At 66.6% G+C, this 21,049-nt stretch overlaps 2 protein-coding genes across 8 annotated transcripts in view; both read right to left on the bottom strand.

The window, feature by feature from the left end:
- Positions 1-4,552: 4,552 nt before the first annotated feature.
- On the bottom strand, positions 4,553-5,106 carry NRARP (NOTCH regulated ankyrin repeat protein). Its single transcript, XM_059926649.1, has one exon. It carries the CDS (start codon positions 5,047-5,049, stop codon positions 4,705-4,707), a length of 345 nt encoding a protein of 114 aa, XP_059782632.1. The 5' UTR covers positions 5,050-5,106; the 3' UTR covers positions 4,553-4,704.
- Positions 5,107-10,420: 5,314 nt separating this feature from the next.
- EXD3 (exonuclease 3'-5' domain containing 3) overlaps positions 10,421-21,049 on the bottom strand; it is a 76,282-nt gene continuing 65,653 nt past the window's right edge. For all 7 annotated transcript variants that reach the window (XM_059926144.1, XM_059926143.1, XM_059926138.1 and 4 more), the window contains 3 exons: positions 12,857-12,950; positions 11,088-11,126; positions 10,421-10,810 (listed from right to left, as the gene is read on the bottom strand). In XM_059926144.1, coding sequence (XP_059782127.1) covers positions 10,497-10,810; positions 11,088-11,126; positions 12,857-12,950 — 447 coding nt within the window. In that variant the 3' untranslated portion in view covers positions 10,421-10,496. The remainder of the gene's footprint in view (positions 10,811-11,087; positions 11,127-12,856; positions 12,951-21,049) is intronic.

Raw genomic sequence — 21,049 nt, forward strand, 5'->3', positions numbered from 1 at the left:
GTGGCAGCACAGCCCGCACGGCGCGGTTCAGGGCCGGCGTCCTCGCCCGGGTCCGAACCCTGCCATCGGGCGCTGCTCGCCGTGCCCGTTCGTGGGAGTCCCGCCCCAGGCGGGGGGCGTCCCGGGCTCCAAGAGCCACGTTTCGGGGGTCCTCGTCCTCATCCCTCGTCGCGCCTAGGATGCCGGGTGGGCGGCGGTCGGGGTCCCCGTGTCCAGCTCGGGCCGCCTCCGCCCCTCCCCCGTCTCGCCTCCGCCCGGGGTCCTCGGGCGCCGCCTCCGGGAGGGGGGCAGCCCGCGCCCGCCCCAGCGTCCAACCACCCAGGCCGGGGGGCGGCGGGGGTGTCCGGCCCTCCGTCTCCGGCTCAGACCCCCGCCCGCGCGGGGCGCACCCAAGCCCCACGCGCAGCGGCGTCTGGTGGGCGGGGGGATGGGCGGCCTCCGGAACGAGCCGCCCTCCAGGCCGCGACCCCAGAACAGAGATGACAGCTGGTCTCTACTCCTCGCACCCCTCGCTCGGCGAGTGGGTGCGCGGGGCGGGGGCGGCGCCCTTTCCCAGCGCCCGCGAGTGGCCCCCGCCGGTTCTGAATGCAGAGATCGGGCCTCTGTGAGCGCCCGTCCCTCCCCTCTCTCGGCCGGGCCCCCACTGCCGAGCCCCCGGCCTCCCAACGCTGGTTTCCCCCTGCGGGTGCCCCCACCTCGTCCCCCCTCCCCCGCCGATCCCCCGCCGCCCCCCCACCCCCTTCTCATTAGCATAGCAGCTGCTCGCCGAGCGGAACCCGCTCGCAGGAAAGGGCAGAGGCCTGGAGGATGAATGGGGCCCGCGGCTTCGGAGGGGGCGAGAGAAGAAAGACCGACAGACGGCCGCGCCGAGGGACAGTCCGACGTACAGCCAAGCAGAAGAATGCGCCGGGCAGAGGGAGGGGCGTGTTGGCGGCGAGCGGGGAGCCCAGGCCCGCCGAGGCGGAGTGGTGGGGGAGGGCGGCCTCCCTGAGACCCCGGAGCCCCGGGAGGGGCTGCGCTGGAGGCCTCGGGAGGAGAGGAGTCGTCGGTGATTGCCAGACTTCCCAGGGCCTGCACCCGTAGGCTCCGCGGCCTCAGGCTTTGTTTCCCAGTTGCACGCAGCGCCGGGCCTCCTTTCCTGTCCTCAAGGCCCGGGTGGACGCCGGCCTCCTCTCCGCAGGCTCCACTGCGACGTCCGGAGGCACTGGGCCTTCCGAGGGTCAGAGCTGCAGGGCCGCGTCCCTGTGCCTGTGTGCGACCGGGGCTGTGCCTCCCTGTGCTGAGCCAGGGCCTTTGAGGGACAGAGCCCAGAGGGCAGCCCCTTCCCTCTCCTCCTCCTAACCCGTCTCTTTGGCCCTTCGTTCTGGCCGGCTCTGTCCTGGCTCCCACGCCTGCTGGCTTTGGACATCACTCTTTCTGGCTGACCATTTTCCTGCATTTCCTGGTCTCTCTCTGGCATCCCTTCCAACAGTAAACACTTCCTGCGTCCGGCCGGGGTCAGGTCAGAGAGACGGACAGTTGGACAGGAGCTGCCAACACTCCTGGCCGGGGGGTGGGAGGTGGGGGGGAGTGGGGGGGAGTGGGGCGGGCCCTGCCCTTGCCCATTTGGTCTGTCCGCTTTCTCCATGGCAGCCACTCCAGGGGTTCCCAGAGGCCCAGCCCCAGAGAGGGTCAGCTGCACCTTCTTTCTCACCCTGGCCACAAAGCGGGAGCACCCTCTGCTCATTTGTTTACGGCTTTGACCCCCTCTCCTGCGCGAGTGTCTGGGGTGGGAAGTGGAGGTGAGGTCTGGCCCACCTGGGGTCCAGGTAGTGCCCAGGCCTGATGCCCCAACAGCGTCCAAGTTCTAGCACCTCCTCCTTTGGGGCCAGGCACCCCCAGCACCCTCAGCCACTCCCCCTGAAGGCTCAGGTCAGGCCTTCCCCTGGGGGCTCATTTGCATCAAATATTCCACTCACCTCTGTGACATCTAACCAAAGGGAGCTGGTCCATCTAGTGGGCCAGCTGGGGGTCAGTAAATGCTTGTGTAACCAACTGAAAATTCACTCGGAAAATCCTCAGGGCAGAACATAGTTGGAGATGCAAAGTAGGAAGAGGGTAAGGGCAATGCATCTGTCTTCCGGTCTTGGGACAAAATGTAGCTGCACCCCCCCTGAGGGGAAGCTTATACCCTCAGGCTTCTCACAGGGGCGTCTGGAAGCTTTACAGGAGAAAGTTATCTTGTAACTCTCGAGTCCCAGTAAAGTTAAAACTTCCTTGGCCCACTGGCTCTCCCAGTCTCCTCTGGGCAGGCTACTCTTGCCCCGGGTGGATGTCCTCCCCTGCACCCCCTCCCATGCAAGCTTCCGGGGTGGACCCAGAGTCGAACTCGGGGTCTGTGCTCTGGGGGAGTGGCTGCCTCATCTCCCAGGCACCACCAGGGACCGGAGCAGAGGAAGCCTTTTACTCATCAGAAGTTCCCCCAAATTTAAAAGATACCCTTTCTGTGCAGCAGGTGGTCCAGCAAAACCCCACGGTAGCAGGGAGCGGGGAGACAAGAGGGGCCTGATCCCTCCTAAGACCCTCGGCATCTCAGGCTGGCTTTGGGAGGGGGGAGGGCGGGAAGAGCTTCAAGTAGAACTTTCCACGTGGAGGCCTTTGCCAGGGAGTGGAGGAAGCGGTTCTGGGCGCCCTCAGGTGCCCCACTCCCATGGCTGGAAGAAGGCAGGCGGGCCCTCACAAGTCCTGTGCGTGGCCACTGCGGTGCCTTTGAGCTGAGCCAAGAGGCAGCTTACCAGGCTCTGTCTTCAGGTGGAAACAAGCCAAGCGCTGCACAGCCGTCACCCGCAAACAGCATGTTGCAGCCTGACCCTCATCCCGGTGCCAAGCCCAAGAAGAACCAACAAACTTTTTTTAATATAAAAAGATCAATGAAAAATTTATTTATAAATTTTTCACGCTGGGCTACAAGTCTATATCGTACACTCAGGAATGTGCTGCAGACTTCATCCAGTTAAAAGTGATCACACCGGGACCCATACACAGCTTCCATGTAAGCCTAGAATGTCTTAACATTAATTAACATAATTAAAAAAGGTATTTGCATCTAGAAAAAATATACAGAAAAACTCCTTTTGGAGTAATCTGTGCCTCAGTTTCAATGTCTGCTTGTTTCACTGACATTATCAATATATTCTTCTCACACAAAGTTTTATAAAAAGCCACAGATGACTGCCCAAATCTGACCAGCCACGCACAAAGGGCCTCCACCCACCTGTGTCCTCAAGTGCTCCCCATTTTTGCACGAAGGGTCAGCAGCACTTCTACCCAGGGGAAGCCTCATTTAAATTTGAATAATTCAGCCTCCCTTTTATTTCTCAGGATCAAAACAACAAGGGGTGTGGGGTTGCATAGAAAATTGGAACCTCTGAGACCAGGAAGGGCGCCTTTCGGGACAGAAAGTGACGCAGAAGCACCGCCTCCGTCCTAGGTCCTCGCGCGGCCCCTCCCGGCGGCCCCTCCCCCGTGGCAGGATTTTCGGATTCGAATCGGGTCCTTGAAGCTCCGGGAGGCTGAAGAGGGGCAAAGCGGCCCTTCAGCTCACTCAGCAATTAGCACAAGAGATTCACAGTCTTATAGGCATTTTATAAAAATATAAATATGGGTACAGTTGCCTTCACAACGCTGGATACAACGCCCTTTAAAATTGGGTCTATAACCAAGATTCAAAAAATACACCTATAACTTGGCTTAAAATATGTTAATATTTTATATTGTCATAAATGTTATGACATTTAATCGTGGCAAATCCATTTACTTTTTTTAAAAAAGTGTGCAATCGACTGTTAACTATAATAGAACTCACTAGAAAAGGCTTGATCCCCACCCCCCCCATCACCGCCACACCCGAGCACCCAGGCTCCCGCGGAAGCTTTGCAAACCGGCAGGCTTGGGGGATGGCGGCCTCTCACCGGACAAGGCGGAGGGAGGCCTGGGGCTTCCAAAACTCACGCGGAATTGTGTGGGTGAGTGTGAGAGAGAGGAGAGAGGGGAGGGAGGGGAGGGAGGGGAGGGCGGGGAGGAGGGGAGAGAGGTGAGGGAGAGAAGCCGGAGGGAGACGGAGCAGCATGGGGAAACCATCAGGCTGGGCGGTATTTCAGTGCAACCAAGAAATGACAGACTCAAGTTTTTAGTTTTAAGACTAGAAAAAAAAAATGCATCTTCCCCCCCATAACCACATTGACCACGCGAAATATTTTCCAAACAAAAAAATCAGGCGCACAAACATCACCCACAAATATGCACACACGTGATAAATAGTTTAGAACCCCGGGAAGAGCAGAGCGTCGTCTCCGTCGCGCGTCGGCCACGGGTCCTTCCACCTTCAGGAGAACATTTTGAGCGGAGGATCCGGTGTCTCGGGATTCCGAACTTGCTGGTAGCGAGACTCAAATTTCAAAGGGGCTGGAGCCCGCGCCCTGCCCCCACCCGCGCGGCGGCGGGCGGGGCCGTGGGAAGCGCTCCGGCCGGTCCCCAGCGGCCGCGGGGGGCGCCGACCCCGGGCCGCGGGCGGGCGGGCGCGGCTCCCGTGGGCACCGACTTGCGCGCCGGACTTGTGGTGGCCGCGGGCGCCGAGGGCCGGGCGCACACCGAGGTAGTTGGAGGGAAGGTACAGCAGGGTGGACACGCGCGGGGCCCGCGCACGGGTCGGGGTCCGGGCCGGCATCACCGGCCGCTGCCCGCGTACTTGGCCTTGGTGATGAGATAGAGCACGATGTCCTGGTGGCCGCCGAACGCGGCGATGTGCAGCGCGCTCCAGCCGTCCCGGTTGGCCAGGCGGATGTCGGCGCCGAACTTGACCAGCAGCTTCACGAGCTCCAGGTTGCCGTCGATGACCGACTGGTGCAGCGCCGTCTGGCCCTCGGGCCCGAACGAGTTCACGTTGAACTCGCAGTTGGTCATGTTCTGCAGCAGCGACTGCAGCTCCTGCGTGTTGCCCTTGCGCACGGCCTCCTGGAAGATGCGCTGCGTCTGCGGCGCCGAGCAGGTGGACAGCTCGGCCTGGCTCATGCTGCCGCCGGGCGCTGGCCGCAGGCCGGGCCGGGGCTCAGCGCGGGCGGCGGCTTCGGCGCGGGCCCCCGGCTGCCTCGGGGCGCGCCGCGGCGCATGGAGGGCGCGGCGCCCCCGGGCCCCGCACGCCGCCCCTAGGCGCTCCGGGCAATGGGGGCCAGGGGCCGCCGCCGCGGGACCCCCGCCACATCCAGCCGCGCCCGGCGGGCGGGCGACGGGGGCGGGCGCTGCGCTCGCGGGGCCGGCCGGGCCGGGGCGGCGGCGCCGCGCGCTCCCGGTCCTCGCTCGCTCCGGCTGCGGCTCCCACGCGGCCCCCACGCGCCTCCCCACGCGCCGCTGCACTCGCCCACCCGTCCGCCGCGCCTGGGCGACTTTTACCTCCTTTATATTTGCATAACAATAGGGCGCCCGTGACGCGCGCGCCGGCGGCCCGCCGATTGGGCGGCGCCCGCGTGGGGGCGGTGCCGGGGCGGGGCGTGTCGGGGGCGTGTCGGGGGGTGTGCAGCGCGGCAGGGGGCGCTGGTCGCCGGTCGCACGGGGCCAGGAGCCAGGTGGCCGTGTGTGTGTGTGTGTGTGTGTGTGTGTGTGTGTGTGTGTGTGGTGGGGGGGGGCGGGGGGGGGAGTCCGCGTCTCTACCGTCGTCCCGCCCACTCTCCCTCCGGCCACCCGGGGAATTCCAAGCTCCCTGTGAGGACAGACCAGGCCCGGCCCAGGGCCGAGCGCGACCCCGAGGGGACCCGAGGGCGGCCTCCCCTGGGTGGGTCTTCGCGGGCATTTCAGACTCGGGGGGCCTGTGTAGAGACCCCGGGTCTCGCTCTGCTCTCCTGGAGCGCTGGCCACGGACCCTCAGCGTTCCCAGCACCCCGGGCGCTCGCGGTGACGAGACCCGCCAAGCCCGGTCCGCGGGACGCATTTCCACGAGGCTGACACCCCCGCGAGGAGCTCGGGCGTGCGACCTCAGCCACGCGGGGCCCTCCCGCTCGAGGACGGCTCCCCTGGCGGCCCGGGTCACCCCGAGTTTGCTCCCTAACTTGACTGGCACGAGGAGCCAGGCAGGGCCTGGTTTCCGCCCTGCCCGGAGAAGAAGCGGGCCTGTGGGTGAGGAGGCCCGGGGCTGGGGGCGCTTTGGCAGTGGGGCTCCTCAGCGGGGGCCTGCCTCGCTCTCCTGGGCCACCCCCATCAGCGCGAACGGGACCGGTAAGGCCTGGCCAGGTGGGCAGCCCCAGGGAAGGTGCCAAGGCTGCTCTGAAAGAGAACTCTGAAATGACTCATTTCCAAACAGTAAACCCATCTTTTATTGACACTCTAACACTGCGGCCACATTTCCTCGTTAGGATTTAACAGTCTGTAGCTCTGCTGTGGTCGTTGGCAATTAAGGAGGAATGACTCTCGGAGCGGTAGGCCTGGGGCAGGCACCGGAATTCTTTCCGAGGCTGCTGGCAATTCCCGGGGAGGCAGCTCAGGGCCTCAGCTGCGGAGACCACCCTGTTAGGCCTTGTTTGGGGACGAGCTCGGTGGGTGTCTGCCCCGTGCCCCCCAGGCCTCGAGACTCACATGGGTGAGCCCTCACCTTGCTCCGTGACCTGGGAGGAGTTGCAGCCAAACCGAAGGAAACGCGGGGCAAGACCTCAGGCCTCTGACCCTGGCTGACTCCCCTGGGGTCCTTCCAGCGGCCAGGGAGGGCCGCCCGGGCCCCTTGCTCAGGTCTTCCTGAGGCTGGTCCCTGCTCAGACCTGCCCCCCCTCCCCCGCCCCCAGGAGCTCTCCACTACGCAGGTGGGGAAGCCCGGGGCTGTGCTTGGCCTGGCCGTGGGTGTGACTGGGGTGCTGCTGCCGTTGGGAGCCCCTCCTTTGCCCCGCTCATCCTGTGGGGGCGTGTCCCTGGGCGCGGTAAGGGGGCCTGGATTAGTGGCTGCTGAACTGACCACCTTGCGGGTGGGGTCCCGGACCACCTCCCCAGCACCAGAGTCAAGGCATGGCTCAGAGGGAGGCCCAGCCGAGGCTGTCCTGGGCTCTGTGCACCCAGGCCCACGTTCACCTCCGGGCAGGGACCCTTGGAGTGGGGAGGTGTGACCCTGTGCAAGGCCATGACCTGCTGGACAACCCCCTGGAACAGCATGGAGGGGAGGGAGCTCTGAGGACATGTCTGGGGCAGGACCTCCTTCCGGTCACGTCTGTGGTTTTTGTGTATCTGCCAGGGCCTGGCTGTGCCCAGGGCCGTCCCCAGAAGGTGTTAGGTTCACAGAGAAGCCCCAGCCCAGGTGGGCTGAGGCCCCCTGGCCTGGAGAAGAGCATCTGGAGACCCCGCTGGGTCTGGGAGCAGAGCCTGGGAGAAAAGTCCCATTGACACCCCTGGCGGGCGTCAGACAAAGGGCCCCTGTGAGCTCAGTGTGGGAACGCGAGGCCGCCACCTCGAGCCATGAAATCGTCGGCTCGGTGCCCCTGGCAGGGACGGTGTGGCTGGAGTGGCCACAGGAGCGTAGCCTGAGGTCGCTGCCCGCCCCACCCTTGCTCCGGAGCATGGGTCAGACAGGTATAGCCCCGGCTACCACCTGAGCCTCCCCCTCAACCCGCTGCGCATTTGTGGGGCTGGGGTGATGGCCACTCTGTCCATGGGGAGCCGATGGAAGGCCCGTGGCTCCTGCTGCACCGTGGCTGAGGGTGATTTTGCTCGGGGTCGCTCTGGTCCACACCCCATGTGCCAGGAGCTGCCCTGTTCAAGGACAGGACAGGGAGAGGGACATGTGGGGCACGGGCTCCAGGAAGCACTTGCTCATGTTTGCTGAAGGACATGTCCAAAAGGAGGGCGTTTGTTCCAAATGCCTTGCGGGGGGAGGGGGGGGGGAGGAGGCTCATCCCTGCCAGACCCAGTCCAGGGGCTCAGAGAAGCCCCCTCCCATGTGCGTGGCATTCCTTGGTGATGTGGTCACTTCCACAAACAGGCAAGGGCTTCACTGGCTCTGAAGGAGAAGCCCTCAACCTGGATCTGGGGGGACAGACCCAACCCTGACTACAAGGCTGGACCCCTGTCCTCCTGGGAGCTGGCCCAGGGGTGCCACCCTGGAAGGCCATGGTGGGATGGAGTCCAGGGCTGGAGAGGGCTCCCTCCTCCCTCTGGGGACCCCTTTCCTTTAGAGGCTCAGAGCAGTGGGCGGTGGGACACACCCAGGGACCCAGGCTGGGAAGGTCTGGGAGGGGCGGCCGGGAGAGGACAGTGTGGAAGGGGCGATGGCCAGAGCTGGGCCGAGGCCTGTGGCCACCTTAAAGCGCTCGGCAGGGGTGGGAGGGTGAGCGGGCAGGCGGGCAGTGGGGGCGGGGCTTCCAGCTAATTCATTAAAATGTGTCGGGGAGCGTGGGAAAGAGGAGAGCGTTTCTTCCCAGCAGCCCAGACACCTGGTAGAAGGGCCGAGAGGATAGAGATCAAATAACAAACACTCAGCCCCGGGCCAGCGGCGGCCTGAGCGGAGGAAGGACGCCCGGGGCAGGAACTGCAGCAGACAATCGCTGCAGCGGCAGGCCTGGCACCGGGGCCACAGCCCACCCTGTCGGCCTGGCGTCTGACCCCTAGCCCAGAAAGGGGCCTGAAGCGGTCACGGGGCAAGGAAGGCACTTCCCGATGGGCCAGGACCAGGGTGGGGGCTGGGGCCTAGGATGGGCTGGCAGTGAGCGAGTGAGCCCGGAGGGTCCCCGGACAGACGCAGCTAGTCTGGGCAGCAGAGGGGTGGGGAGGCGGGAAGCCCAGCTGGATGGGGCGGGCGTGGCGGGAGGACCAGGTCCCGGTCAGCTGTCCTCTCCTCTCCCTAGAGGGCTGCGCAGGGGGCAAGGGCAGAGTGGAGCTGGGGCCGGACCTGCCTGGCGGGCCTGGAAGGGCACGGGCCTCGTCTCCCTGAGCCTGTGGTCCTGGCCTCTCCCTGGCTCCGGCCTCTGTCTGTCCAGGGCCTCGGGTCACAGAAGAGTCTCCCGGATGCAGCTGGGCTGGGGAGCGGGGCCGGCACCCCCGGCTGCTTCCTCTTAACCCTACGGGGGGAAGGAGTGTGGACGGGGCTGCCGTCCCAGGACAGGACGTGCGGCCGGAGGTCCCGCTCTTGGAAGCAGCACCCCAGCCGCAGAGGGTCCCCGCCCCGGTGGGGGCCCGCTCACCCTGGCACCCCTGCCCGACCCTCTGGCTCAGTGGCCTCAGGGTGGAGGAAGGCTGGGGTGGCAGAGCTGGCCCTCGCACGCAGCCCACGTCCCTGGGCTGGCCTTCCTCTCTCCATCTGTGGGGCGACGCCCTGGCCCAGCAGGCCCCTGGGTTGCTGGGGAGCTGAGTGGGTCAATGCCTGGCACCCAGCGGGGGGCTGCACCCTTGGGGGCTCAGAGGCATTGGCCACCCTCATGTGGTCAGGAACAGAGGGACGGGGCAGAGGCCGGCATGGCACCGCCCATGCCCCGCGGGCCTGCAGATGTGCCCCGCCCTGGGGAGAGGCGGCACCCTCCCCGGCCCCCAGGCCCCGCCACCCCGAGGCTTCCGCCTGGCTCCTCAGCAAATCTGAGCTGGTTTCCGCCCCGGGGCAGGAAGGACAGGAAAGGGATGTGAGCCGGGGTGGGTGCGCATTCCTGGGGGTGAGCCAGGAGGAGGCAGGCGAGGGCAAGACGGGTCTGTGCCCAGGCCCTCTGCTCGCAGGAGCCCCGACCCGGCTCCACCGCCCGGCCCTGTGGGCCCTCTGGGTGTTGGCACTGGCTCTGAGCCTTAGTTTCCCTTGGGGGGGGGGGCGGCAGCAGCTACTTCCTGCCGTTGGGAGGATGGAGGCTCAAACGCACATGTGCTCGGGGCCCTCCAACACAGTGCCGACTGCTGGTCTCTCTCACGCGAGGAGGCCACCCAGCCCTGAGCCTGCGTGAAGGAAAGAGGCCCTGCGGGGACATGGCCCAGCTGGGGCCTGTTCCCTAGGAAGGCCCCCCAGGACCCCCATCCGCGCTCACTGGAGTCTGAAGTGCCAGGAGGGTCTTGAGGGCGGCCCGCCTGGGCCCTGGGCCCGCTGCGGGGAGTGAGTGGTGCAGGGGCCGGCACGTACCGCCACAGCAAAGTGGGTGGACCACGCAGCACATGGGGCCCAGCCACCTGTCCTGCACCCCTCCAGCCCCGCTGAGCACCAGCAGACTTGGGGAGCCCCCCCCGGTGTGGCCCTCGGGCCTTTGCCCAGGCCGTTTCCTCCTCCAGGCATGCCTCCCGAATGCCTCCTTGCTGAGCGCTGGGCAGTTCTTGGCTCAGGGTCCAAGCCTCCTGACCGCGAGGAAAGCTCCGTCTTCCCGGGACGGCTGCGAGGGGCTGAGCGCGCTCGGGGGTGTGGGGTGAAACGGTAAGCAGCCGAAGGAGTCCTGGCCACCACCCGTGCAGCGTTTCCACTTTATTGCCGGCTGCCTCGGCCCCCAGGGGTGACGCAGGCCATGGGGCCAGGGGCCCAGTCCTCAGGAGGGGCTGCCGGCCGGGCTGGGGGCTCGGCTCGGCTCGCGGGAGCCGGGGACACCTTCCAGAACCTCTCGGAAGTTCTCGGCGACTCGGCCCAGGTGGGAGCCCTCCCAGAAGACTTTGCCGCAGCCCGTGCAGCAGTAGAAATGCCGCAGCCCCGGCCTCCGCAGCACGCCTGCCGGGACCCCCGACAGCTGCAGTCGGGTGCCGTTGCCCAGTCTGGCTGGCACGCGGCTCTGCAGGTCCTCCTCCTCCAGCCAGCGGCAAGACGGGTCGTAGGCGCAGCCCCCAGGGGCCTCCTCTGGGGCTGAGCCTGGACAGGCGGAGCAGCCACCCTGAGCCCCCGCCCCACTCTCTCCAGCGGCCCCTCCTTCCGTTTCCCTAGCCACCCCACCCCCTGCCTCTCCTACCCAGGGACCTCTGGGTCACGGGTGACTGACCCCTCTCTCTTCCCAGCCCTCCCTGACACTGCCCCCCAACTCCCCAGGGCACAGGGACCATCCCCTCAGAGTGGTCCCCTCTGCCCCATCCTGGGGTGGGTCCAGATGCCAGGGCCCCTTGTGTCCTCGGTGGGTGGTCCCAGGGCTCACCTGTCTCCCGTTCATCCTCGATTTGGGCGGCCTCGTCACCTGTCAATCAAGGATGTCAGGGTCTGTTCTAAGGATGCACTGGCAGCCCCAGCGCCCACAGGGCACCTTGAAGTGCCCAGCCTTTCCCCCACCCCCAGCAGAGAGGGCAAAGGGCAGGGGGCCAAGAAGCTCTGGCGCCAGCCCAGTCCCCTCCCATGGGAACTCACACCTTGGGAGGTTCGTGGGGCTCAAAGGTCCCTGGGAACCATGTTCTGGGCGTAAGATCGGCCGATTAGGGCACTTGGGGGCCTGAGAACCGGCGGGCAGGGTGGGGTGGGGGCGGCCCGTCGGTGGCGATGAGCAGATAAGCCCACTGCCAAGGAGGGAGTTTCGCAACCAGCCAGCACCAGGTCGGTGGGCGGGCCGGGGCCCAAGGGACCGCTGGAGCTCAGGGTGTGGGAGAGACCCTGGGAGGCGGCCTCCTCCTGACCCTGCAAGAGGGCCCCACCCGCACTGAGGGCACGGTGTGACGGCCAGGGACACGGCCAGGCCGGCAGCAGCCAAGGGGCCAGTGCGGGATGGAGGCGGCGATGGCCGAGGAGCCCTGGCCAGCAGGTGGGAGAAGCGTCCCCCAGGCCCGTTGACCCTCGTAATTCGCTTGGCAAACATTTCTTTGCAGATGGTTCCAGATTAACTGCAGCCAGATCTGAATGGATGAGGCGCCCACACCAGCCCTGCCGCCCCCGTGGAGCCCAGCGAGGCCATGACCTCCGTCTGGCCTCCCTGCTTCGCCACAGCCTGTCTGGCCCCAGCCCTTACCTGCCAGCTCGTGAGGGTGCTGCCCAGGGCAAGTGTGAGCCTCCGGGTGGGGTGTCGGGGGCTCGGCGGGGCTGGAGCCCGGGGGGGGGCCCCTGTGGGGGGCACTGCTCATGCCCTGCCCCTCCCCCCAGCCTCCAGCACGTCCTGGCCATGCTGTGGAGAGCTGAGAGCTGCACAGGGCCGGACGCAGGCCGTCATGACAGCTCAACCACTACGTGGGTGGCCCCAAATCTCCGAGGGAGGCGGGAAGGACAGTGAGAAGACAGCACCCTGGAGGAGCACCAGCTGTGCACAGGGGCCCGGAGGCACCCTGGCCTCAGGCTCACCCCTTCGGCTGTCCCAAGATGCCCTTCGTAGCCACCCCATCCCGCCCTCCACGGAGGGAAACTGAGGCCGGGCCCCTGAATAGGACCTGCCCTGGTGGGGGCGGACAGCGGGGCTCGCCCTCCTTCCTGTGCAGCCAGGCTCACCTACGTTCAGACCGCTACTTGGCGAGGCCAGTGATGCAGCTGTACGCAGGTGAACGTGTGTGCTCTGCCCGTGTGTGTTCATCTGTGTGCGCACGTGACCGAGTGTGCACGGGCACGTGTGTGAGAGCGCATGTGCCAGTGAGCGTGTGTGTGCGTCTTCACGTGCAAGATACACGTATGCGTCCATGTGCGGGTGCGCTCCACGTATGGGGCAGGGTGATTAAGCAGGGCCCACTGCAGAGAAAGTGGGGGACACTATCCCGGGGGCCCTGAGTGCCGGAGCTTCCCGGTCTCCTGGACCAGAGGCCTGCACACCACACAGAGGGGAGCAGAGGCCACAGCCCTCGTCCCGGCCCTGAACACTGTCTGTCCACCCCCACACCCCCACCCTGGCACCGGCACCTCCCTGGCTGTCCCCGGAGGTTAGCCCTGGGAGCACCCAGCAGCTGGGCCACTGCCCACAGACTCCACGGAGCCCTCTCCTGAGCGAGGCACACTCACCTGTGCCGCTAGGGCCTTCTGGGTGGCCGCTGAGCCACACAAGCTGCTTCATTACATCCTTGGAGACCTTCAGGTACTGGTGACAGTTGCAAGCCTAGGGACGGAGGAGGTGCTGAGGCTGCGGACGTGCTCTCTCCAGCCCCAGCCCTGTGTTCCTTGCAGCTCTGGGTCTGCCCAGGGGGTTTCACAGAGACGCACGACACCTCCCTTCCTCTTCTTGCAAGACCATGGGGCGCACCACCTCCTGGGAGCCCTCCCTGACTGCACGGGCTCCAAGTGGGCCCTGGGCAGCCTCTTCTAATTCCAAAGATGCTGGAGGTCTCTGCCATCACCCAGCTGTCCTCCCCAAATACAGAGCCAAGCCTGGGCCCCCTGGGATGGCTCAACATTGGTGGGGGATGCAGGCCCAGCATCAAAGTGTCAGGGTGGGCGGCCCTAGAGCTGCTCTGACCCCTCAGCCCATTTTGGGGCATGCCAGGGCCATTTCAGTGTCCACGCTTCCTAATGACGCCTGCTGCCTGCCCTGCGCCAGGGGCTGGCATGGTCTGGAGGCTACTGGGCACCGAGTGTGTGAGGGGCAGAGGAGCAAAGCCATTTCCACTTCCACGCAGAGTCCGGGTCGAGGACACGTAGCGGGCTCAGCCCCACCGACCTTACTGTCCCCGAGGGTGGGGGTGGGGCTTGTGGGGCCCATCCTGCCCTCACAATGTGGCCACCCTGGGGCTGCTCCAAGACAACCACTGCCTGGCGGGGTGTCAGGTCTGGACATAGGATTCCCAGAGCGAGGCAAGGAGATGGGGTGGGGGCCCCGGGCGCCCGCTGAAACCCAGCTCCCAGGCGGGTACATGCAGGTATCCTATCACGGGAGGGGGGGTGAGCCTGTCCACGGGGAGGAGGGGCCGTGATGGGTGCTCAAGCGACGGCTCCGGGCCCCCTCCTCACCTGGTAAGCCCTGTCAGTGCCCTGGATGACAGAGCGCCTGGGGTGGGTAGGAGGCGGTGGCCACGGGCTCCTGGAGCCACAGGCTTGGGGCGGGGAGAGGGCTCCTGCCCTGCCCCCACCACACCCTCTTCCCACGGCCTTTCATCACGGAGCCTGCTTTACCTGTGGCCTCACTGCTCGGCCTCCAGCATCACAACCCGGGGTGGCAGGGGCGTGGGCAGGCGCCAGAGGGCAGGGCCGCCTCTGCTGGGAGGCTGGGGGGGCGAGGTTGATCCTCATGCAGGACCCTCCCCTGGGTCTCTCTGGGGGGCCTCCCCACACCGACCCCGGCCAGACTCTGGGCTGGCCTCCGGCACAGGGAGACCACTGTGGGCTTTGCCCTCCTGGTTGCAGGTCCAGGGGCTCTTGGGGCAGGAGTGAGGGCACAGCCCCGGCTGCAGGTCAGGCCCGTGGTCACTCCAGGTCCAGCTGGGGAAGAAGCTGAGAAAAGGCGGGCTGTCTAGCCTCCGGCCCCTGCCCTGGGCTGCCTGCCACAGAGGCGCAGGCTCTCCCTGTCCAGGCCACCCGAGGGGACAGCACCAGCAGGTGTGGGAGGGACGGCTCAGCGGAAGGAGGGTGGGGTGGGGTCCTCTGCAAGGGGTCCGCCAGCCTTCCCAGGACCGGCGGTGTGCACGCCTGGGCGGGGCCGCCAGCTCACGCTGAGTCACTGCGCGCAGACAAACGCCCGGTGCTGTTGTCCGCGAGGGCCGGCCCCACCCTCGGGAAGCACCGGTGCTAGTTTTCCCACGGCCGCTGCCCACTGTCGGGTCTTGCTGTCACCCTGGCCCCCACCCCCACTCCTGGCTGGAAAAGCCGGTTCTGGGCCACCTGCCCACCCCCTGTCCTGTGGTCCCCATCTGTAGGAGGGCCTGGCACCCAGGGCCCCCCTGTCCACCCCACGGCCCAGCAACCCTTGCCTGACCACCTGCTGTGGGTGGCTGTGGGCCTGCCCTTGTGGGGCTCCGAGCTGAGCACACGCCCATCACCCTCCCCACGCAGAGGGGGACGGAGCCTCTGACCTCCCATTGTGGAGAAGGGGCCTCCGAGGGGCTGAGTAGCTTGCTCACGGTCACACTTGGCTGGCCAGGACCCCACACCTGGCAGGGTCCTTACCCCGCCAGCCCCCAGCCGAGGGGATGCGTGCAGGTGGTGTCTGAGCCAGGTCCACTTCCTGCAGGGGGTGTGCAGACCCCAGCCTCGGATGCCAGCAGATCTGGGCAGACGCCAGTGGGGGGCGGTGGGCGCCCTGGACGGGCGGACAGTGTGGTCTTGTTGGTCCCGCCCAGTCTCCTTGCCCCCATCCAGCCTGGGAGCCTGGCGGCAGGGCGGGCCTCCACCCCCAGAGCCTGGCTGGGTGGGAGGGGCCAGGTGAGTCGGGCAGGAGGGGCTGGGAAGGTTCCTGCCTCCCCTGTCCCAGGGGTCCACCTGCATGCCTGGTTGCCACAGCTCCCAAGGGTGCTTGGGGCCAACGTCCACCGTGCCGCCCAACCCCAGGGCGTGAGGCTGCTTCTCCGGGGCTGGGATGCCAGCCGGGACTGGCCCAGGGGCCTGGTGGTCCGCCCTCTATGGCCTGTTCCCTTCCCCCAGGCCCGAGGAGGGCAGGAAAGGCCACTTCCCTGGGAGGCGCCCCCAGCCCTTCGCTGGGCTTGGCGGGTGTGCGAGCTGGCACCCTCCGTTCCTCTAAGACTGGGACTTGGGGAGGGGGAAGCTGGAGGGCTGAGGGGTCGGTTCCCAGGTGCTGGGAGCCATGCCCATGAGCAGGCCAGCTCTCAGCTCTGAGCCCAGGAATCCCACCCCCACCCATCACTCCCCCTGGGGAGTGACTGCCACCAGCACAGCCAGAGCTGAGCAGAGGCGAGGTCACGGGGTCTGTCCTTAACTGTGTGTCCCCAGGCACGTCTGCTCCCACCAGCCGTGGACGCACACTTGCCGTGGTCCGTGGTGTCTGCTGTGCCACCAGGTAGTGGACGGCTGGTGCACCGATGTCGGGAGTGGGGAGAGGGCTGTCACAGGCAGGCCGGACTGGGCCACAGAGTGCGGTGGGAGGGGCCTTGCACACGCTCCTGCCCAGAGCCCACCAGCCCCTCCTAGGGCTGAGAGCAGCACCATGCTAACTGCTTATAAACACCCTTGGACCCCCATCAGCCCTGGGCCTCCCCGAGTGGGGGGCTGAGGGGGGCGCGGTGGGAGATGGGCCACACCGGGGGCTGCCAGGGCACAGAGCGTGAGAGAGGACCAGTGGTCCCTAGGGGACAGGGCGGCAGGAAGTGGCCTTTCCAGGCTGGGAGCCTAGTGGAGGGACCCAATGCTGAGGAGGACCTGGCCAGCAGCCGGCCTGACCATGCTCCCTGGTAGGCCAGCCGCTCTCCCCGCCCTCAGGCCCACCACCCAGTGGGATGTGAGGTACGGTCCGTCTGGTACCCAGGCCCCAGGAGACCCCACAGGCAGGCAGGAAGGAGGCTTGGGCTGAGAAGCTGTGACACGCTCTAGAGTAGTGGCCCATTTCTTGCTCATTTAGAGCAAATTTACAGCAAAGCATAAAAGAGCAGAAGAAAATAAACATCATCCCCGTACGACCACTGGGCGAGAAAAGCCAGCATGGGGTGGCGGGGTCTCCGGCACCTTCCCGTACACACCTACACTCGGCAAGTGTCTCCTACTCGTGCCAGAGGAGCTGCAGGGCACCAGTGTCAGTTCCCAGGGCCCTATGGCCCATTTGGTCCCTGCCAGGCGCCACCCCCCTGCCCCACCCCTCCCCGGCCTTGCCTGAGGTCCTGAGACCGGTGGGTCCAGAGGCCTCCCTGGGCTGGCTTGTGCACCGTGACCCCCCAGAGCTGCCCCAACAAATGGTGCAGGGCCAGGGACAAAGGGCTGGTATGAAAGACCCCCGGCCTGGGGGCGGTCCTGACACCTCGCTACAGGCAGACAGAGGCCATGGAGGAAGCAATTAGGCGCCGCCCTGGGTCCGCTCCACACCTCACTCTCCCACGCTGTCTGGCAGCGCTTTGAGGGGTCCTGGGCCAGCTGCCCCCCAAGTGCCCGGGGGGTGGGGCTGTGAGCCTCTTTCAAGACAGGCTGGCCTGGCCCAGGAAGGCCCTGCTGGCCCTGGCACTGGGCTGGGGGCTGGGAGCACTGTGGCCCCTCCCGTCACAGCTGAGATCCCAGGCACTTACAGGGTTCAACCCCCCACCTGCCAGCCACGGGCACATGCTGGGGCAGCAGGACCAGGCCCCAGGCCCCCGGGGAGGTGTGTGGTTGAGATGGGGCCTGCCTGGGAAGGTTTAAAATCCCAGCCAGTGCTCTTCTGACCTGTGAAGCAGGCTTGCGGCCCTCTGTCCCCACTGCTGGAGACCTAGGATGGCAGCCCTGCAGGGGCCCCGCTCTGTGCCCGCCCTGCCCCCAGGCCCAGGAAGGTCAGTTCCCACAGGCCCGGCCCCTCCCCCACCAGGCCATGGTCCATCCCCTTTGTGGGGCCCGGACAATGTCTCCGCAGACAGAGCGGGGGATGGGCCTCTGGCGCTGTCGGCCCCCTGGGGGGTCAGGGGCCACGGGTGCTGGGGCCTGCGGTGTGTGAGAGACCCTGACAGCGCCAGGTCTGGGCACACGCGTGTGCATTGGCACTCCGCAGGCGTGTGTCTCGGAAGCACCCAGGTCCTCGGGGTGCAAGAGCACCAGCTTTGGAGCAGCTGAGTGTGTCCACGTGTGGGCGTGAGTCAGGCGTGTGAACACGGAGCCTGTGTGACCCGGCATGTCACGTGAGGACACAGGGCCTGCGTGAGTGGATGTGCCTTTGAGTGCTCGCCCAGCAGCCTGCAGTGCCCCACACGTACGGTGTGTGGGGGGGTCCGGAGGTGTGTTCCTGGGGTGGGAGGAGTCCTGACGGGGAGAGTCCGCCTCTCCAAGCAGATGGGGAGGGGACAGGGGCATCTGGGACAATGGGAGGAAAGCCACGTGCCCCGGGCAGAAAGATAAGCATGGTGTCCAAGACGCAGTCTGGACAACACAAGGCCTGACTGAGGGGCACTGCCCGGCCAGGGTCACCCCGGTTAGGGACACAGGGGAGGGTCTGAGCCCCTCCCTCAGGCTCTCTGGGGCCGGCAGGCCTACAGCCCGGGAATCGGTCACTCCCTGCCCTGTGTGCCTTGATCCTCTCAAGCCTTCACCCCCTTCTTCCAACTGTGCCAGCCACAGCCCAGGGCCCACTTAGAACCTGGACGTGCAGACCTCACTGCATGGCGACAGCCGGACTGACAGCCCAGCTTAGGCCATCTAAGGCCTATCAGAATGAGACCCCACGTCCAGCTCACTCGGATGGGTCGGGGCCAATGTCCACCGAGGCAGACAGAAGGGTGTGAGCCACTGGGCCTGGACAGGTGGCCAAGTCCTCCCCTCCTCCTCGCATCCTGGACTCTGACACAGGACAGTCACAGCCCCCCTCCAGGGGGACCAGGGAGAACGCGGACCAATATGTGAATTTCAGATAAAACATGGGATTCTGCTCTGAAGTTCGCACTTATCACGGGTCTGTCCTGGCATTTCCCAAGTCCGGCCCCCAGCCCTCCCAGGCTCTTAGAAGGAACAGAGGCAGTGAGAGAGCTGCAGGGAGACCCCGACGAGGGGCAGTGCTCACCGTCCCCAGGCAGGCATGGCCAGCACCCCCTAGCTCTCTCCGTGAGGTGAGGGTGGGTGGGTGGCCACATGCCCTGGGTTAAGTCAAACAGAATCTGGGCCAGAGAATGCCCTCTGGACCCAGGCCCTGGGGTGGCTCCCCATCCCCTTTGGCCCCTCAGCACCTCCCCCTAGGCAGCACATCCCCCTTGACGCCCATCCCTGGCAAGACGCTGGGCAGCACACACCCCCTCTCCGTGGCCCCCAGTTAGCTGGTTTTCCCCCTCCCCCCGCCATCCACACCGCCACAGCCCCAGCACCCTCCTAGGCGGCACGTACACCTCCCCTGTGGCCCCTGAGCACCCCGCTGCGAGCACATAGCACCCCTCCCTCGAGCACACCCCCAGGCGGCACACAGCCCCCCCCCCCAGGTGGCCATACCCCTCCACCGTCCCCGATGAGCCCGGGAGGCGCCCCCTTCCCGGGGCTCCCGGGCACCCCCAGCGCGGCAGGCGCGAGCCGTTCCCAGACGGGGGAGGGGCGCGGGCCGTGAGAACCGCCGGCGGCGGGCGCGTGGGAAAGCGGGAGGAGGGGCGGCGCGGAGGGCGGGGCGCGCCTGGGAACGGCCCCCGCCCCCGCCGGCCTTTGAAAGGGCCACTCAGGGCGCCCGGCCCAGATTCAAAAGCAAACGGCCGCCCGCCCGCCAGCCTTCCCGCGCCGGCGGGGGCGGGGGCGGAGGACCTCGGCTGCCCAGGGCTGTGTGGGAGGGGGCGGGCGCCAGCCGGCGGAGAGAGGGGTGGCAGGCTGGGGAAGTCGGGGAGGGGCCGATGCGGTACGGGCTGGGGGCAGCCCTGGTTGTCCCCCTCCCACCGACAAGTGGAGCTGGGCCCTCAAACAGCAGGTGGCAGCCCTGCAGCCTGGGGTCTGTCACCCACTCACATCAGGCCTGCACAGGGGGCCAGGGGACAGTTCCTGCCCCCGTGCTCTCAGCCCAAGGAGAGGGGGGCTCCAAAGTACTTCTCCAAAGGGTGGTGGTATTCCTGGGATTGGGCTGGGGGCCTGGAGGACTTCCTGGAGGAAGTGACATCTAAACTGGGGCTTGGCAGGCCTGGGGGAGAGAGTGGGTGCTCAGGTGCTGCAAGAGCTGGGGTGTGATGTGGGGTCTGGTGAGGTCAGGAGGGGCCGGTGTGGACAGCAGGCTGGAACGAGTCGGGGCACTGGCAGTGTGGAGGGGTGGGCGCGGGGCTGAGCCCAGGGGCGGGCGTCCCCCGGCCCTTCCCCCTTTCTGCACCTTCCAGGGCCACTGAGTCAGGCCAAGCAGGAGAGGGCCCCCTCTTCTACTGCCACCTGCGCCTGGCGCAGTGCGTCTGCCGAGATGGGGGGAGGAAGCAGCAGTCCCTGCCCAGCCCAGCCCCCCACTTCCCGGGGGCCCCCGCAATGCACTCTCCCCCGCCACTCCCCCAGCTCCAGGGAGGAGAGCACCGTTCCTTCTCCCGAGGCCCTGCCCTACCCCTGGCTGGCTGGGGGCACACCTAGGCCCCCACCTGCCCAGGTATCCACCGGCCATGCTGCGCCCCTGTGGAGACCCCGTATCCCTGTGGAGACCTTCGGGGTCTGTGCTGGTCCCAGACGTACCCGACGATGGGCTCTCAGCAGAGCTCCACCCACAGGGGCCCTGCTCAGGGTGGCGGGTGGGCGGAGAGCGGGGCTGCCTGGGAGGGGCTGGGAAGGGGGTGCCCCCACACCCCAGCCGGTCTGACTCCGTGCGGCTGGGGAGGGGCAGGTGGCCGGGTGGGAGTGGGGGTGACACAGGCCCGCTCCTGCTGCTTGCCCACCCACAGGGCACCCGCTGCGCTGGCCATCGATTCAAAGGCCCCTGCCCTGTTCGGACACAGATGGAGTAGTCACTGCCTGGCAGGCCCTACTCTGTCACCCTGAGGACCCTCCCCAGACCCAATCCACGGCTACCTGGGGCCTCCTCCATCTGCAGCCCTGACCCCAAGGCTGGTGAGCCTGTCCCGCCTGCTGCATCCAGGGCTGAGGGGACAGTGGGTCTGCAGAAGCGAGGCCTGCTATCCTGGGCCAGGCCCCCTGGCTTTGGAGCTGGCAGGTACTCAAAAGGAAGAAGAGGCCACCTCCCCTGCTAGATGCCAGCCTGGCCCCTGGGCCCGGTCATCCCTGCCACCGACCCCAGCAGCGGGGCGGGGGCGGGGGCTTTCCTGGAAGGGCTGCTTGGTTTCTGCGAAAGCAGCTGTGGGCAGTGTGCGAAAGAACACACAGGCGGGGCTGCTGCCAACAAAACCTTATCTACGGACCCTGAAGTCTGCATTTCATGTGATCTAGCTGGTGGGCTGTGATGTCTGACATCTGGGGGACAGTGCGCCTCCGGCCCTTCCGCCAGCCCCAGCCCCGGCCACGGCCACGGGACCCTCGGACTGAGATGGGTGCCCTCCCCCACCCACCCCACGGGCCTGGCTGGCATCGCCTGCCCCTCGCCCGGAAGGCAGGTCATCTGCGCCCCGCCCTCCCTCCCCTTTCTTTCGAGCCCACTGAGCGGCGGGTATAGAGCTGGCCTTTGACACCTCTGGCCAGTGGCTCCTGCTG

This window comes from Balaenoptera ricei, chromosome 6 (assembly GCF_028023285.1).
Source record: "Balaenoptera ricei isolate mBalRic1 chromosome 6, mBalRic1.hap2, whole genome shotgun sequence".
Taxonomy (NCBI): domain Eukaryota; kingdom Metazoa; phylum Chordata; class Mammalia; order Artiodactyla; family Balaenopteridae; genus Balaenoptera; species Balaenoptera ricei.

Bases quoted from the DNA above. Each gene is read 5' to 3' on its own strand.
- NRARP (XM_059926649.1), bottom strand. From the start codon at position 5,049: ATGAGCCAGGCCGAGCTGTCCACCTGCTCGGCGCCGCAGACGCAGCGC.